Raw genomic sequence first — 15,234 nt, 5'->3', positions numbered from 1 at the left:
CCCTCCCACCCTCCCTATCCCACCCCTCTAGGTGGTCACAAAGCACCGAGCTGATCTCCTTGTGCTATGCGGCTGCTTCCCACTAGCTATTTGTTTTACGTTTGGTAGTGTATATATGTCCATGCCACTCTCTCACTTTGTCCCAGCTTACCCTTCCCCCTCCCTGTATCCTCAAGTCCATTCTCTAGTAGGTCTGCATCTTTATTCCTGTCTTGCCCCTAGGTTCTTCATGACTTTTTTTTTTTTTCGATCCCATATATATGTGTTAGCATACGGTATTTGTTTTTCTTTCAGACTTACTTCACTCTGTATGACAGACTTTAGGCCCATCCACCTCACTACAAATAACTCAATTTCATTTCTGTTTATGGCTGAGTAATATTCCATTGTATATATGTACCACATCCTCTCTATCCATTCGTCTGTTGATGGACACTTAGGTTGCTTCTGATGTTGAGCATTCTTTCATGTGTTTGTTGGCAATCTGTATATCTTCTTTGGAGAAATGTCTATTTAGGTCTTCTGCCCATTTTTGGATTGGGTTGTTTGTTTTTTTGATATTGAGCAATGCAACAATTTTTGTTTCTATTTTTTGTTTTATAATGTACATAATATACTTGTGTGGTATTATATATATTCATGGTGCATACTGAATTTTTTTTTAAGTGATGGAGAAAGTGATAAAAAAGTTTGGAGAGCAGTGCTTTTAAGACCCTTGGCTAAATGGGACCCTTGCTGATTATTGAGCCTAGTATACTGCAAAGGGCCGCACTGTTGGAGCAGTATCTGCACAAGTCTCTCTACTCTAGTTTAATGGACTATAATTTTGTGGACAAATAAAATGTGTTTTTCTCTAGAAAACTGTAGAAATGGATTCTTAGGCAGTTGCTTTAAGAATAAGCATTCCATGCTGATAATATTGACAACCCCCAGGTTAGGGGACTGTAAAAAATCATTAAGATCAACAAGATAAAGTTCACATATACCCACCCAGAGCTGAACAAATTTTTAAAATGCTCCTGTGTTTACTTTTTCACAGTTCAGATTTACCATGAGATAGACAGCATTGCCAGAGATTTTCCTGACTTGGCGAGCAGGGTGAAGATTGGGCATTTATTTGAAAACCGGTCAATGTATGTACTGAAGGTGAGGCCCCATGCACTTTGAAGGGCCTGACTGGACTCAGGCTCCTGGTTCCTTGTGTCCAAGATTCAGCCCTCACACCTCTGAAAGAGGTAGCTTTTTAGGACCTCCTTGACTTTAGGGAGGAGGGTGAGGTGAGGAGACATCTACTCGGGTTCGAATTTGGTCTGACAGAGGGTCCCCTGCTTCTGCCTAATGTGGGAGGAGTTAGTAGGAGCACATCCCATTCCAAGTTTTGGCTAAAAGGCAGAATCAGGAAGAGGTGGGAGGCGGTTAGTGTTCCAGAAAGCTCTCAGATTGGCCACAGTCTTTTCCCTCTATTCCCATCTTCTGTAAATATTAAGACAAATTGGGATGGGCCTAAAAATTCTGTTCTGCTTTTTAGGGGTCCTTATTGGAAAAGCAATCTAGGAAGCTGATTTTAGGGTTGATATAGTTTTAAGCCCAGTCTATGATCCTTGGCTGCATAAAGCCTAATTTCCAGATATTTCTAACAGATTTCAGGTCTGTATTGGCAAAAGAAGTAGAGAATTTATAGCAGTGACATAAATTACATAAATAATCCAGCTAAATGAATAAAAAGGAATTTGGAGATACAAACCATGGAACCAAGTGATGGTGCCTAGAATTTGTCAAACCCTTGAATCCATACAGGCCCTGAGGAGCCCAGGTTTATAGCAATGGTGAAATTACCAGTGGGAGGAGACCTGCCATTGAGCTGGTTGCTGTAAAATAATCTACATAAATTTAGATTATTTGCCAACTGCTGGAGACCCTTGCTTCCTTGGCACCAAGCTCTGACCCAAGGGGGCCCCACACTAAAAAGCAGCAGCCAGAATTCATTTCATGCTGTTTACAAAGAGCTATAGTGAACCCTCCGTTCCTCATTTTAAAACTGATTTCATTTATTGCCTCAAGTAGAACAGGCTGGTTCATGCACTTTTGTGTCTCTCTCTGTTGGGCTACCATTTGAGGTCTTTCAAGAGGCATAATAGTATCTCTAATCACACAGGCATTATAATTCACAATAGCAATTGTTTCCCCTTCCTATTTGCTTCCAACCTTGGAGTGGCTCAAGCTGCCCGGAGCTGCAGTGCTGCAACTGGGCCCTGCCAGCCAACAAATTAAGCTCCCTGGTCACGAAGAAGCCCAATAAAGGGATGGTGCCCTCAGACATTTGGTCTCTGAATGATCTTAAATGGATTAAATGAATAGGGGTGAGCTGGGAAGAGGAGAGGAGAGGTGAGCGGAGATGCAGGCGGGCAGGAGGGTCATTTTCTGGCCTCTTTTTCCTTCCACAGTTCAGCACTGGAGAAGGCAGGCGGCAGCTGACCATTTGGCTGAATTCAGGTATCCATTCCCGGGAGTGGATCTCACAGGCCACGGTGATCTGGACCGCAAGGAAGGTCATGTTGCTTTGTATTAGCCCAGAATTCTGTTGGGCCCAGATTGCCCTGCAGCGTCCCACACAGCTAGACCCTGGAGATGAGATAGGAAGGCACTATGCACAGACATGATAGGCTGGGGGGTGCCTTTTCTGATTGGAGAAGCAAAAGATCAGAGCCCCATAGTCAGGCCACTGTGGCTAAATGACAAAGTGCATTCATAGCAGCAAGCAAGCTAATGAGCTGCAGAGGTGGCTCTAAAACACCCATAGTCAGTCCCACAGGAAGGGTGCTGGGTCTTCTCAGTAGCAAAGCTCAGGTAAGCTTTACCTTTAGTCCCTTTCAGGGCCCCCAGACCCTCAGGGGCCTCATGCTATCTCCATGTCCCTCTGGAAAGTCTACTTTAAGCCAGTGCCGGTGGAGGAGGGGTGGTGCAAGTGGAGGATCCATCTTCCCTACCCGTAGCACGGGGAGGGGCGTTGCTCAGATTCCTAATAACTATTATGATGTGCGGCTTTCCCCTCCCCTGTTCTCACCCCCTGGAAGGAATGAATAAACAAGGCAGCCCAGGACTCACTGAGGTTGATGTCATCAGGCAACCATGTTTCCCCAGGTTTTGAAGTGCTCCGTGGGCTTTGCAGAGTGCTGCACCTATGAGGGTGGCAGGGAGGCTGCAGAGGGTGGATGCTGTTCTAGGAGTTGGGCATCTGGGGAAGATACACAGACTTAGACCTAGCAACCCAGCCTGCAGGGCACAGCTGACAAGCTCGTTGTCTCTGCTTAGACTGTATCTGATTATGGGAAGGATCCAGCCATCACCTCCATCTTGGAGAAAATGAATATTTTCTTGTTGACTGTGGCCAATCCTGATGGATATGTATACACACAAACTCAAGTGAGTAATACTGACAGAATAGGCTGGGTTTGGAGTTAAGACTTTTTTGTTGAATTCCTTGCTTTGCAACTAAATAGTTGTATGACCTTAGAGAAAACTTCCACAAAATGTGCACGTTAGGAGCTTCCTTGGGGTCTCATTTTCCAGTCATTCTCTGAGCTGAGAGTCACCAGGGAATACTTTTTTCTTAGAGAGAATAGTCTAATGAACTCCCTATTATGGATCTTGAACAATTATCAACACTTTACCAATCTTCTTTTCATTTCTTTTCCTCCCACACATTTTTCCTGATGCATTTTAAAGCAAATCCCAGACATAAGGTTGCTTCATTCAAAACTTCTTTAGTATTCATCTCTAGCTGATGATAATTAAAACAACAAACAGTATACCACTATGAACTGTAAAAAATTAATGGAAGTTCTTCAATATCGTCTGATATCCCTAATTATCTTTAAACTGTCTTTTGAGACAGTTTGTTGAAATCAGGATCCAAATAAGGTCTGTACCTGCATTTGGTAGTTACGGCTCTGCAGGCTTTTTTATTCTACAGTGGTACCCACCCCTGCACCCCCCACATATCTTTTAAAATGTCATTCATTTGTTGGAGAAACCAAGTAAATTGTCCTGTAGAATGTGTCACATTCTGAATTTGCCTGATGGCTTCTTTGTTCTATGCCATTTAATTTATTCCCTCATCTCCTGTATTTCCTATTCACTTGTGGTCAGATCTAGATGCTTGATTGGAGTCAGGTTAATTTTTTAGGCAAGGATAAAATATTTGCCATGCACTTACTATCACATCAGTGATCACTGAGACCCATAATGTCCATTTGTCCCACTTTTACCGAAGCCCGAAGTTATTCAGTGGACTCAGATGGTGTCAGCCTGGGTCCCATCAGGGCATTTTGGCGAGGTCCTTTTCTCCGAGCCAGAAGGGCTAAGCCTCCTCTCTCTGGGGCATGAGAGGAGACTCTGCAGTTAGTGAGGGCTGAAGCCCCGATGATCCTCCAGATCTCTGGAGTTGCCTCCAGAGCTGCAGGCAGCTTGTCCCATCCATGGTGCCATCTCCATCATAGGCCCCCAAAGAAAACCTTCACCTCCCCTGTGCCCTGACCCATCTCTGAATGTTGTTCCTTCCTTGGTGAATTTTTCCGAACCGATTATGGAGGAAGACACAGTCTCTAAATCCTGGAAGCTCCTGCGTTTGTACTGATCCAAATAGAAATTGGAATGTTAGTTTTGCAGGTAGGTGGGGGAGACAGTTTTTAAATCCTGCTACCCCTGGGTAGCCTGGTCCACAGGCCTCTGAGCTGGTAGTGAGGGAGCTGGTTTCCAGGCTAGTTCCATTGCTGGTTCATTGAGAAACTTGGGTAAGTCCCTTATTCTCTCTATGTATCATTTTACTATTATTATTATTACTTGTAATTTTGAAAGGGAATGGCCGAACAATTCCTGTCCTCCTGAGAGAATACTAATATTTTAAAAACTATTCTATCTTAGGTATATAAATTCATGGGCCTGCTTTGTACCCTGGCTATCCCGGTTTCTGGGCAATACTGGATGGGTGGAAGGGCTGTTGGTGGCAACTCAGAAGAGAGCAGTTAGCACTGTTACCCCAACAGGCAAGATCACATTGTGAGGATTAAACTACAGCAGTTTACCCTTAGATGTGTAAATATGAACCTCAGCCCTTTGATGTCATGGAAAGAGAATGAGAATTAGGAAGTCCTGGGTTCTGAGTTGCAGTTATTTAAAAATCATCCCCACAATAGTGCCAGCTATGTGCCAGGTACCTTCCCATGTATTATTTATTCTTCTGACCTGGAGACTGAGTTTTCTTGTCTGAAATGAAACAATTGAAGTTCAGAGACAATCTCAAGAGCATATGGTTGATAAGAATTAGGATCTAAGCTCACTTTTCAATTTCAAAGCCCAAGAGTTCTCTTTCACTATTCAGCTATACTGATGTTTTGTTTTTAATGTAATGTTTTAATGTAATATTTTAATGTAATGGTTTTAATTCTCTTACTTGCATAGAAATACCACAAAAACCATTGGGGGAAAAATAATGTGACTGTGGGAAAGGAGCTGATACAAATGTGGGAATTGAGGGCATCAAAGTTAAGTCACAACAGGGGTGGTTTCACACATACACCAGATACCTTAGGGGCCTATATTGTGAGGTAATACAGAAGGCAGTAATTCTAAATACCTGTCAAATAATCAAGAGATTCTAGCCGCAACAATAGATTATTTTTGGCAGCACTTGGCCATTAAGATCTGAACCAAGAGAATGAGTTGACACCAGAATAAATGGAGTCATTTTCATTATTAATTGGTATTCATATTAATTATCTAGAATACTTATTAATTGATAACTCACTGTCAAGTATGATATTAATTATTTCTGACAACTGTTGGTGATACAATACAAGGTCAGCTCTCTCCATTTAGAGGAGTCTTACCAGTTTTCCTGCTCAGGTGTGGCAGATCAGCACCCCACTGCCACACCCTCCCCGCAATTTACACACACTATGGACCAGATTCTCAGGGAGAAGCTAGCAGTGGCCTGCTCATGCCTTCTCCCCCTCCTCTGGGTAGAGTACCCTGCATTTCTGTTTCCTTAGCCTATGGGTTAAGGTTTCTGCTTGGGCCAGCCCCCACAGGAGAGGGAGCCAGTGACAACCCTTGCTCCGAAGTATACCATGGAGCCCACGCCAGTTCAGAAGTGGAGGTGAAACTGGTGGTAGATTTCATTCAAGAACGTGGGAATTTCAAATGCTTCATTAACCTGCACAGCTACTCACAGCTGCTGATGTATCCATGTGGGTACATGGTCAAAAAGGCCCCGGATGCTGATGAGCTGGTAAGTGGGGCTGCATCCAGCCCTGGGCATGCTTTTCCCCTGGGTGCTGCAAAGTCCAGGAGCAGGGCTTATTTCAAGAAGCCCCAGTATTCTCTCTCTTTTCTTTGCAGTGTGCCATCAGGCCTACTGGGAATAAGAAGAAGATGATGCCTCTTATTTCTGTGTTTGCTGTGAGTTCCAAGAACCACACCCAACCCTGTCTTTCCTTCTCACTTGTTTTTCTGACCAAAATGTATTGCAGACCCACTGCTTGCCAAGAAGTGTGGGTAGCATTGTGGTGGGCAAGGGGGAGGTGCTCCTCACTTGGTGTAAGGTAGAGTTTAAGTAGGGTGTAGGCCACAGCCTAGGGGTGCTCTGTGTCACATGCAATGACTCACCCCAGGATGTGAGCAGGCACTTAGGGTGAACTGACTGGAGTAGGGCTGGCATCCACAGAGTGACTGCAGGCCTCTCTCTCCGTGCTGGTCTGCTTTAGTGTGCCCCTCTGCCCGGGGCCACAGCTAGCTCACACGCCTCCCAGCAGATGCAGCCCCACCCAGGGCTGGCCAGGTGTAGACTAGATTCTGCTCTCAAGGAGGTTCTCTGTGTAGGGCACATCCATATATGGCGTCCCTGTCTCCACCTCCACTCTGGGAACACCTAACTCCTAGAAGGTTTTCTCTTGAACATACTTGCCCTTCCCTCATGTTCATGAACATGACATTCCCTTCCCTCAGGATAGGTGAAGATGGTGGTGCCTTTATTAGATTTCTAATGGGCTGGTGAGCAGCCTTCCAGATCTATGAAGAGCTTGAATACAGCTCCTCCAATTTGTGTTTATAATATACATGCTTCAGAATGCTTATCTGGTCTTCTTCCACCTCTCTCCTTACCCCTTGCCCCAAACTGGAACTAAAGAACTGAGAATAAGAGTTGGAGGAACCATACCATTTCCCTCACTTCATAGTCAGGCCTTTGCTCTGGTTGGTTGGGAAAGAAGGAGACCAGGAGGGAACATTGGGGGTGGGGTTGGGAATTTTTCAAACCACTGCAGTACAGAACAGCTGAGGAATGTCTGGCTTCGGGATCCATTCTTTCTCACTCTGATGATTTCCTCACTCCTAGAATGAGGTGGCAAGGTGTGTAGCCAAAGCTCTGGCTTCCCTGTCGGGCACTGAGTACCAAGTGTGTCCTACCTGCACCACTGTCTGTAAGTACTCACTGAGTTTATTGGTTATAAGGAAATGCTTTGAGAGGATACTTGAAATGGAGCGGGAGAAGAGCTGCAAGTCAGCCTTCCTACGTTGGAGTCTTTTTTTGTTGTTAGTGATAGGCTGAATTTATGTCAAGTCTGTGTGATGGTAGCTGTCATGTGCGGCCATCTTCATCAAACTGAGGTGGTGGTACGGCGGGTAGAGGGGACCCCCTCACCTTCCTGTCCAAAATGAACACGTGTTGAGTATAACAGGCTTAGCTTAGGGGTTCCCCTGACAGTCATTAGCATTGAGCTGAAAAAACAAAAACAAAACCAAAAACTCTACCAAGACTTCAGACCTGAAGATGGTCTTGAGGTCCATCACCTACAACTCAACCCCAATTTGAGGAAATACCCTTGTTTTGATTTCTCACTGAAGTGTTTCATCTGAGCATTTCACTCTGTTCCTGCTGAGATCCTTCCAGTTCCCTTATTCTGTGAGTCTGATCTTTAAATTTTTAGATCAAATTGAAGGATATGATTATTCTCCAAGGCCCTAGCTATAAATGGGAAACAGAAACAAAAAATGTGGGGAGCAAAGCTCCTTTCAAGCAAGTGCCCGTCTTTCCCCCTCCTGTGCCTCTTCTGTAAATAATCTTCCAACAGTTGGTCCACCCTCAAAGCCCCTGCAAACTTGTTGATAATTCTTTCCTTTTCCATACTGTAACTTGCTTTCCCGTCCTACCTACTTCACCCTCAACTAGCTGTTCCCCTCAGTCTTCCTCTTCTGTGAAGATTCTCCAACCCACCTCTTGAGTCCTCCTCTGTACTCTGATCTCAGCACTCTTGTCTGTGTTTCACATGCCACCAAGCTGCATAAAGCACTCAGCATGATGCTGGTGGTTGTGTTGCTAATTGCAGCAACAATCCAGTAATTACTCATGGTTTATTATTACTAGTGTTGTTGAATGGGAGCTCCTCAGAGAACAAACACATCAGGAGAGGTTTTCCACCCTCTAATTAGTCAGAACCGAGTCCTACACCAAAGAGAGCTAAAGGAACTTGGCAGGAGCCTTCTGAGGATGTCCTCTCAAAAGATCTTTGCGGGTCACCAGGGTCCTGGCTTTTGGGTCAGATGCCAGTTTAAAGAATGGCCTTTTCCTCCCATGTCAGAAACATTCTTCTCCCCAGCATAAGCTGTGCCAAAATTAAGAGAAACTCATCAGATTCCTCCAGCAGAAGAGGAGAAAGGCTCTCCTGAGCATTGTCCAGGATACATAATATTTCCTACCTCTTTCAAGAGTCCATCTTCTGTATTTTTTATAGGCTTTGTCTGCCCTCCTTTCTTCCCCAAAATGAAATCAATTTTTGTATAAAAACACTCTAACTCCCTGGGTTATGGTATGTGTTATATAAGTAGTTGACATTTGTCCCTTCAAGTGCTGAACTTTTTCTTAGATTAATCATTTTAGATGAAAATAATTCTAAGTTTTTCACACTTTCCTGCCTTCTTAAACAGAGTATGTAGAAGAGATTTAAGCTCCTTTCTTCATGACTGAGTGGCCTTCTGAATGTCAGTTGTTGTATCTTGAAGGCCTTCTGTGCTGTACTGGACTGTTCAATCCTTTTGCTAAACAGCACAGCCTGTTTTGCTTCTTTAACTCTTGTGTCTGCTTTTTAGAGTTTTCTTGTCTCCTTCCTCAGGCCACCTTCCTCTAGCAACCCTTTCCCCTCCTCTTCACTGATTCTGATCTACTAAGGGCTTGGAAACAAGTTCATTGGGCTCGTTTAGCTCATGGATAGATTGTGAGTATTAAGGATGTTCATGACAGCATTGTTTATAGTCACAAAAGACTGGTAAGCAACTAAATGTTCATCAGTAGAGTGCTGGATAAAAACACGTTTGGTGCATTACTACAATGAAACACTATGCAGCCCTTAAATGAGTGAGGTGGATCTGTATGTGCTAACAGGGAATAATCTTCAAATGTTAATTGAAAAATACAGTGTACAGAACAGTGTTATTAGTATGTTCCCATATGTGTTTTTTCTTTTTTTTTTTATAAACTTATTTATTTACTTATTTATTTATGGCTGTGTTTGGGTCTTTGTTGCTGTGCATGGGCTTTGTCTAGTTGCGGTGAGAGGGGGCTACTCTTTGTTGCGGTGCGTGGGCTTCTCATTGCGGTGGCTTCTCTTGTTGCAGAGCACGGGCTGTATGCACGCGGGCTCAGTAGTTGTGGTGCAGGGGCTTAGCTGCTCCATGGCATGTAGGATCTTCCCGGACCAGGGCTCGAACCCATGTCCCCTCAGCACAGCCTGTTTTGCTTCTTTAACTCTTGTGTCTGCTTTTTAGAGTTTTCTTGTCTCCTTCCTCAGGCCACCTTCCTCTAGCAACCCTTTCCCCTCCTCTTCACTGATTCTGATCTACTAAGGGCTTGGAAACAAGTTCATTGGGCTCGTTTAGCTCATGGATAGATTGTGAGTATTAAGGATGTTCATGACAGCATTGTTTATAGTCACAAAAGACTGGTAAGCAACTAAATGTTCATCAGTAGAGTGCTGGATAAAAACACGTTTGGTGCATTACTACAATGAAACACTATGCAGCCCTTAAATGAGTGAGGTGGATCTGTATGTGCTAACAGGGAATAATCTTCAAATGTTAATTGAAAAATACAGTGTACAGAACAGTGTTATTAGTATGTTCCCATATGTGTTTTTTCTTTTTTTTTTATAAACTTATTTATTTACTTATTTATTTATGGCTGTGTTTGGGTCTTTGTTGCTGTGCATGGGCTTTGTCTAGTTGCGGTGAGAGGGGGCTACTCTTTGTTGCGGTGCGTGGGCTTCTCATTGCGGTGGCTTCTCTTGTTGCAGAGCACGGGCTGTATGCACGCGGGCTCAGTAGTTGTGGTGCAGGGGCTTAGCTGCTCCATGGCATGTAGGATCTTCCCGGACCAGGGCTCGAACCCATGTCCCCTGCATTGGCAGGTGGATTCTTAACCACTGTGCCACCAGGGAAGTCCCCAATATGTGTTTTTTTTTTTAAAAAAGAGTAGGTAGACTTAGCAGGGACCCAAGTAAAGTAAAGTTCATGAACCTGATCACTTTGCTCAGCAGAGGTCTTCTTGACCCCTTCCTGAATTTAAAATCTGTTCTGAAATACTTGAGCTTGCCATGTAAATAACTTCTAGAAACTTCTGGTGCCATTGCCTGTTTTTTTTTTTTTTTTTTTTTTGCAGTACGCGGGCCTCTCACTGTTGTGGCCCCTCCCGCCACGGAGCACAGGCTCCGGACGCGCAGGCCCAGCGGCCATGGCTCACGGGCCCAGCCGCTCCGCGGCATGTGGGATCCTCCCAGACCGGGGCACGAACCCGTGTGCCCTGCATCGGCAGGTGGATTCTCAACCACTGCGCCACCAGGGAAGCCCTGCCTGTTTTTTTATTCATCATTTTTCTCAGTGTAGAGAAGGGCTGTGGGAATTACATAAGAATTTCAGAGAGTATAGGAGAGCCTGTTCCATAACCTTTGGGAGCACGTAATTGCAGCAGAAGCAGCATCTCTAGAAAATCACAAATGGTATCATGAGAAACAACCCTTAGGAACAATGGAAAAACAAAGGGACCCATATTTTCATTTAACAGACATATATATTATATATATATTATATAATAAATGGACTCCAAGTCGGTTGAAGAAAGCATGGGCTTTGTCATCAGATGGATTGGGTTTAAATTCCAGCCTTGCCATTTTCCATCTGTATTTTCTTAGATAAATTATTCATTCTGAACCTGGATTTTCTCATCTGAAAAACAAGGACAGTAATACCTACCTCATTGGCTTCTTAAAGATTAAATGAGATCATAAATGTAAACTTTACAGTATGATGACTGGCTCATGGTAGATGTTCAACAAATGATAGCTGCTATTACATTGTTATTTTATTATTCAGTATCATCTACACTTTGCACTTTTAGCCAGTTTCTTCTCTAGTAGAGTTTGATTGGAAGAAGCAGGAAAACAGGCCCCTTGCCTTTCGGCAAAGGGGAGTCCCAAGGGCTGTGCTTCTTTCTCTCTGTGTATCAGTTATCTCTTTTTTTTTTTTTTTTTTTTTTTTTTTTTTTTTTTGGGGTACGCGGGCCTCTCACTGTTGGGGGCTCTCCCGTTGCAGAGCACGGGCTCTGGACGCGCAGGCTCGGTGGCCGTGGCTCATGGGCCCAGCTGCTCCCGCGCAGGCTCAGTGGCCATGGCTCACGGGCCCAGCCGCCCCGTGGCATGTAGGATCTTCCCGGACCGGGGCACGAACCCGCGTCCCCTGCATCGGCAGGCGGACTCTCAACCACTGCGCCACCAGGGAAGCCCCAGTTATCTCTTGAGATGTAAAAAACTATCCTAAAATTTAACAGCTTAAAACAATAAACATTAATTTTCTTACACAGTTTCTGTGGGTCAGGAACTCAGGAGCTTCTTATCTGGGTGGCTCTGGCTCAGGGCCTCTCAGGATGTTGCAGTTAAGGTGTCTTCCAGGGCTGCAGTCATCTAGAGGCTTACTGGGGCTGGAGGATCTTCTCAGATGGCTCACTCGGGTGCCTGGCAAGTGAAGGCTAATTACTGGCAGTGAGTTCTTCACCACATGGACATCTTTATAGGGTTGCTTGAGTGTCCTTACAACATGACAGCTGGCTCCCCAGAGCCAGTGATCCAAGAGAGAGCAAGGCGGAAGCCATGATATTTATATCACCTAGCTCTGAAGGGCACACACTTTCATTTCTGCGGTCTTCTGAAAAACAGGTCAAGTTGGCTCTGTCCAGTGTAGGAGGGCACAACACAAGGATGTGAATACCAGGAGACAAGGATCATCGTGGCTATCTTGGAGGCTGCCTACCACACTCTGTAAAGATTTGCTTCCAGTGACCTGAAGGAGTCTACACAGTGAGTTGGTGACAAGATGAAAATGAGGATTTAAAATCTCTTGGATTGAGACTAGTGAAGACCCTTATGGTGCAGGACAGTCTGAGACATAGGGATCAGGCCAGTGTTTATGTGTTATAGGCCTGATGACTTTCAGAAATAACTGTAGATCCCTAAGGAACCACAGGTGGGCAGAGCTCCAGGCCCCTTCCCATCTAACCCTGAAAGGAACTAGGCTTCAAAGGTGTTATCTCTTTTGACTTAACAGATCCAGCTAGTGGCAACAGTGTTGACTGGGCATATGATAATGGCATCAAGTATGCATTCACTTTTGAGTTGAGAGATATTGGGCACTATGGCTTCTTCCTGCCAGCCAACCAGATCATCCCCACTGCAGAGGAGACCTGGCTGGGGCTGAAGACCATCATGGAGCATGTGCGGGACAACCTCTCCTAGAAGAGAGCCCGCTCTGTCTACATTTATTTATCCACATGTACACACACACACTGAGGCCATTATTAAAGGGCGCTTATTCCTTCACATGTGAGTCAAAGCCCTCTGGCTTTGTAGAGAGCACAGGTCAGCCCCTTTCCAGCCCCCTTCCTTGAAGTTTGTGCATTCTGGTGGTGTGCTTAGAGAAGCACTTCTGCCACCCTGCTGTATTTTGGTCCTGCTGTTTCACTGAGCCCTTTGTATGCCTTTTCTTCCACGTAGCTGGGTGGGCAGGCCACACTTGGGATCAACCCTTCCTGGGTGGCCTGTCTCTACATCATTTTTAGAATAAAAGGACACGTGAAATGGTTCTGTAGCCTCATCCAATCTAGCCACGCCCATGATCTTGCTCTGGTGGGGGCCCCAAGGGAAGTGCTATGGGAGGTAATGTTTGTCTTCTAGATTGGTCTCGAAGATGACGCATAACTTCCTTCAATATATCTCACCTTTCCTGAACATATTTTTCTTTGAAAAATAAATCCCGAAAGGTCATCAATATAGGCCATCCCCCTTTTCTGTTTTTGTTTATTTATTCTTAGTCTGAATACAAAGTAGAGGATCACTTCTCATCACTGGGCCAAAAATTCCCAGATACTACAGTTCTGATCACATTCTTCTCTTTATTATTCAATGTAACTGGGATCCCAGAAGGGGATCTGTGTCTTTATAGGTACTGCTCACTCAGAAACCCTGGATGAAGTGGTGATCTAATAGCAGGATTGCTAAATTATCCCTATCTGTCCTAATGGGCTCCCCTCTACTTTGCCTTTTGAACTTAATTCAAAGATCTTTCTCTCACCCTGTTGGTCCTAAATCACTCCTCTGGCCTGGGTAATCTCCCTACCCTGGCACATTACAATTTGTTCTCTGGTGTACCTTGTGTTTCCTTCTCCTGGTTTTTGGTTTTGGTCTTTAAAGTTGCCTTTTCCTATTTTGCATCCTGGACCATGAGTACCAAGGTGGAGCAAGGATTCATCAGTCAGGCTCCTCTTGCTACATTCCTCCTTAGCATGTACCATCTGCCTTTTTTCTTTATTCTTTTTTTTTTTTTAATTTGCCTTTTTCAAACATGTCTGTAAATCTTATCTTTCTGCCTAGGATTTGTGCAGCATCTGGTGTGTGCTCATAAGCCAATAAATATTCAATATGAGTCTCCTGATCATCCTCTATTCTTCGCCTTCACCTGAATGGAACCAAGCCATGGTTTTGAATATGCAGCTCTTTATAATGTCAAAAGTCAGTTTTAATCCCTGTCCATATCACATGACATGTAGGAAGGCCTTCTCCATCAGGCCGAGGGGCCTCCAGGGTAATGTTACCTTGGTGATTTCGCTCTGGTCCTAGGTCTAGTTCTCAGTTTTTCAGCTCAGAGGCTTGATATTCTCTATATCCATATTGATTAGACTTGGGGATGCTGACTCACGCCTACAGAGCTCAGATGAGGCAGATGATAAAATCAGAATACGAATTTATTAATTTACATCATGGCATGTAACTGTTTAGTGGATTGGATCCTCACGTCAGCCTGAACAGTACATTCTCTCCTTGTAGGCAAAGATACATGGGAAGCCAAATTATAATCAGAAGGTTGTTTGGTGAGCGGGGCGTCAGAGCAAGGAAAGTTAATTACAGTCTATGATTAGAATTTTTAATGGTATCCAGCTCTAATAGCATGATACATCCAATTCTATAACCAGAACACACCTGCCCGCCAGCTGGTTGCTTGTGCTGGCTAGTCAGGGCTGCCTCAGACCAGACAATGCCTCAGTAGACCTGACAATGCTTGCCTCTGTGACTCGCCTGTAACCTGGCTCTATTTGTGGAAGCCCCCTGCCCACCCCCAAGATTGAGATTGTTCTTTAGATTCCTTAAGAGAAAGATTTATTAGCAAGGCATTAAAAAGCCATAAAAGAATACCTGTGACTATAATAAAATTAAGAGCTATTAATTAAAAGACACCATGAAGAGAGAAAAGTTGCAAACTAGGAGAAGATAGTCACAACATTCATAATACACTCAACAGACGAAGGAGATGCAAAGAACTCCTACAGATCAGTAAGAAAAGAACAAATAATCTGATAGAAAAATGGACAAAAGATATGAGCAAGCATTTCACTTAAGAAGTAACAAGTATTTTGATAAAAACAGGAAGAGATGATTACTGATGGAAGACATACAAATCAAGACCAAAATGAAATGCCATTTTATACTTATTCAATTTACATAAGTCAAAAAGTTGGAGAGGGTGAAGCTGGGGTGAAGTGAGAGTAGCATCGACATACATACACTACCGAACGTAAAATAGTTGGCTGGTGGGAAGCAGCAGCAAAGCATGGGGAGATCGGCTAGGTGCTTTGCAATGACC

The 15,234-nt window shown here is 44.2% G+C and overlaps 1 protein-coding gene across 2 annotated transcripts in view; it reads left to right on the top strand.

Moving 5' to 3' along the window:
- CPA4 (carboxypeptidase A4) overlaps positions 1-13,196 on the top strand; it is a 31,462-nt gene extending 18,266 nt beyond the window's left edge. For both annotated transcript variants that reach the window (XM_028489748.2, XM_024131292.3), the window contains 7 exons: positions 1,045-1,146; positions 2,445-2,549; positions 3,313-3,422; positions 4,577-4,668; positions 6,090-6,289; positions 7,394-7,478; positions 12,646-13,196. In XM_028489748.2, the coding sequence (XP_028345549.1) occupies positions 1,045-1,146; positions 2,445-2,549; positions 3,313-3,422; positions 4,577-4,668; positions 6,090-6,289; positions 7,394-7,478; positions 12,646-12,833 (882 nt within the window). In that variant the 3' untranslated portion in view covers positions 12,834-13,196. The remainder of the gene's footprint in view (positions 1-1,044; positions 1,147-2,444; positions 2,550-3,312; positions 3,423-4,576; positions 4,669-6,089; positions 6,290-7,393; positions 7,479-12,645) is intronic.
- Positions 13,197-15,234: the final 2,038 nt, after the last annotated feature.

Source organism: Physeter macrocephalus, chromosome 5, assembly GCF_002837175.3.
Source record: "Physeter macrocephalus isolate SW-GA chromosome 5, ASM283717v5, whole genome shotgun sequence".
Lineage (NCBI taxonomy): Eukaryota > Metazoa > Chordata > Mammalia > Artiodactyla > Physeteridae > Physeter > Physeter macrocephalus.
This window is presented reverse-complemented; position numbering and strand designations above follow the sequence as displayed.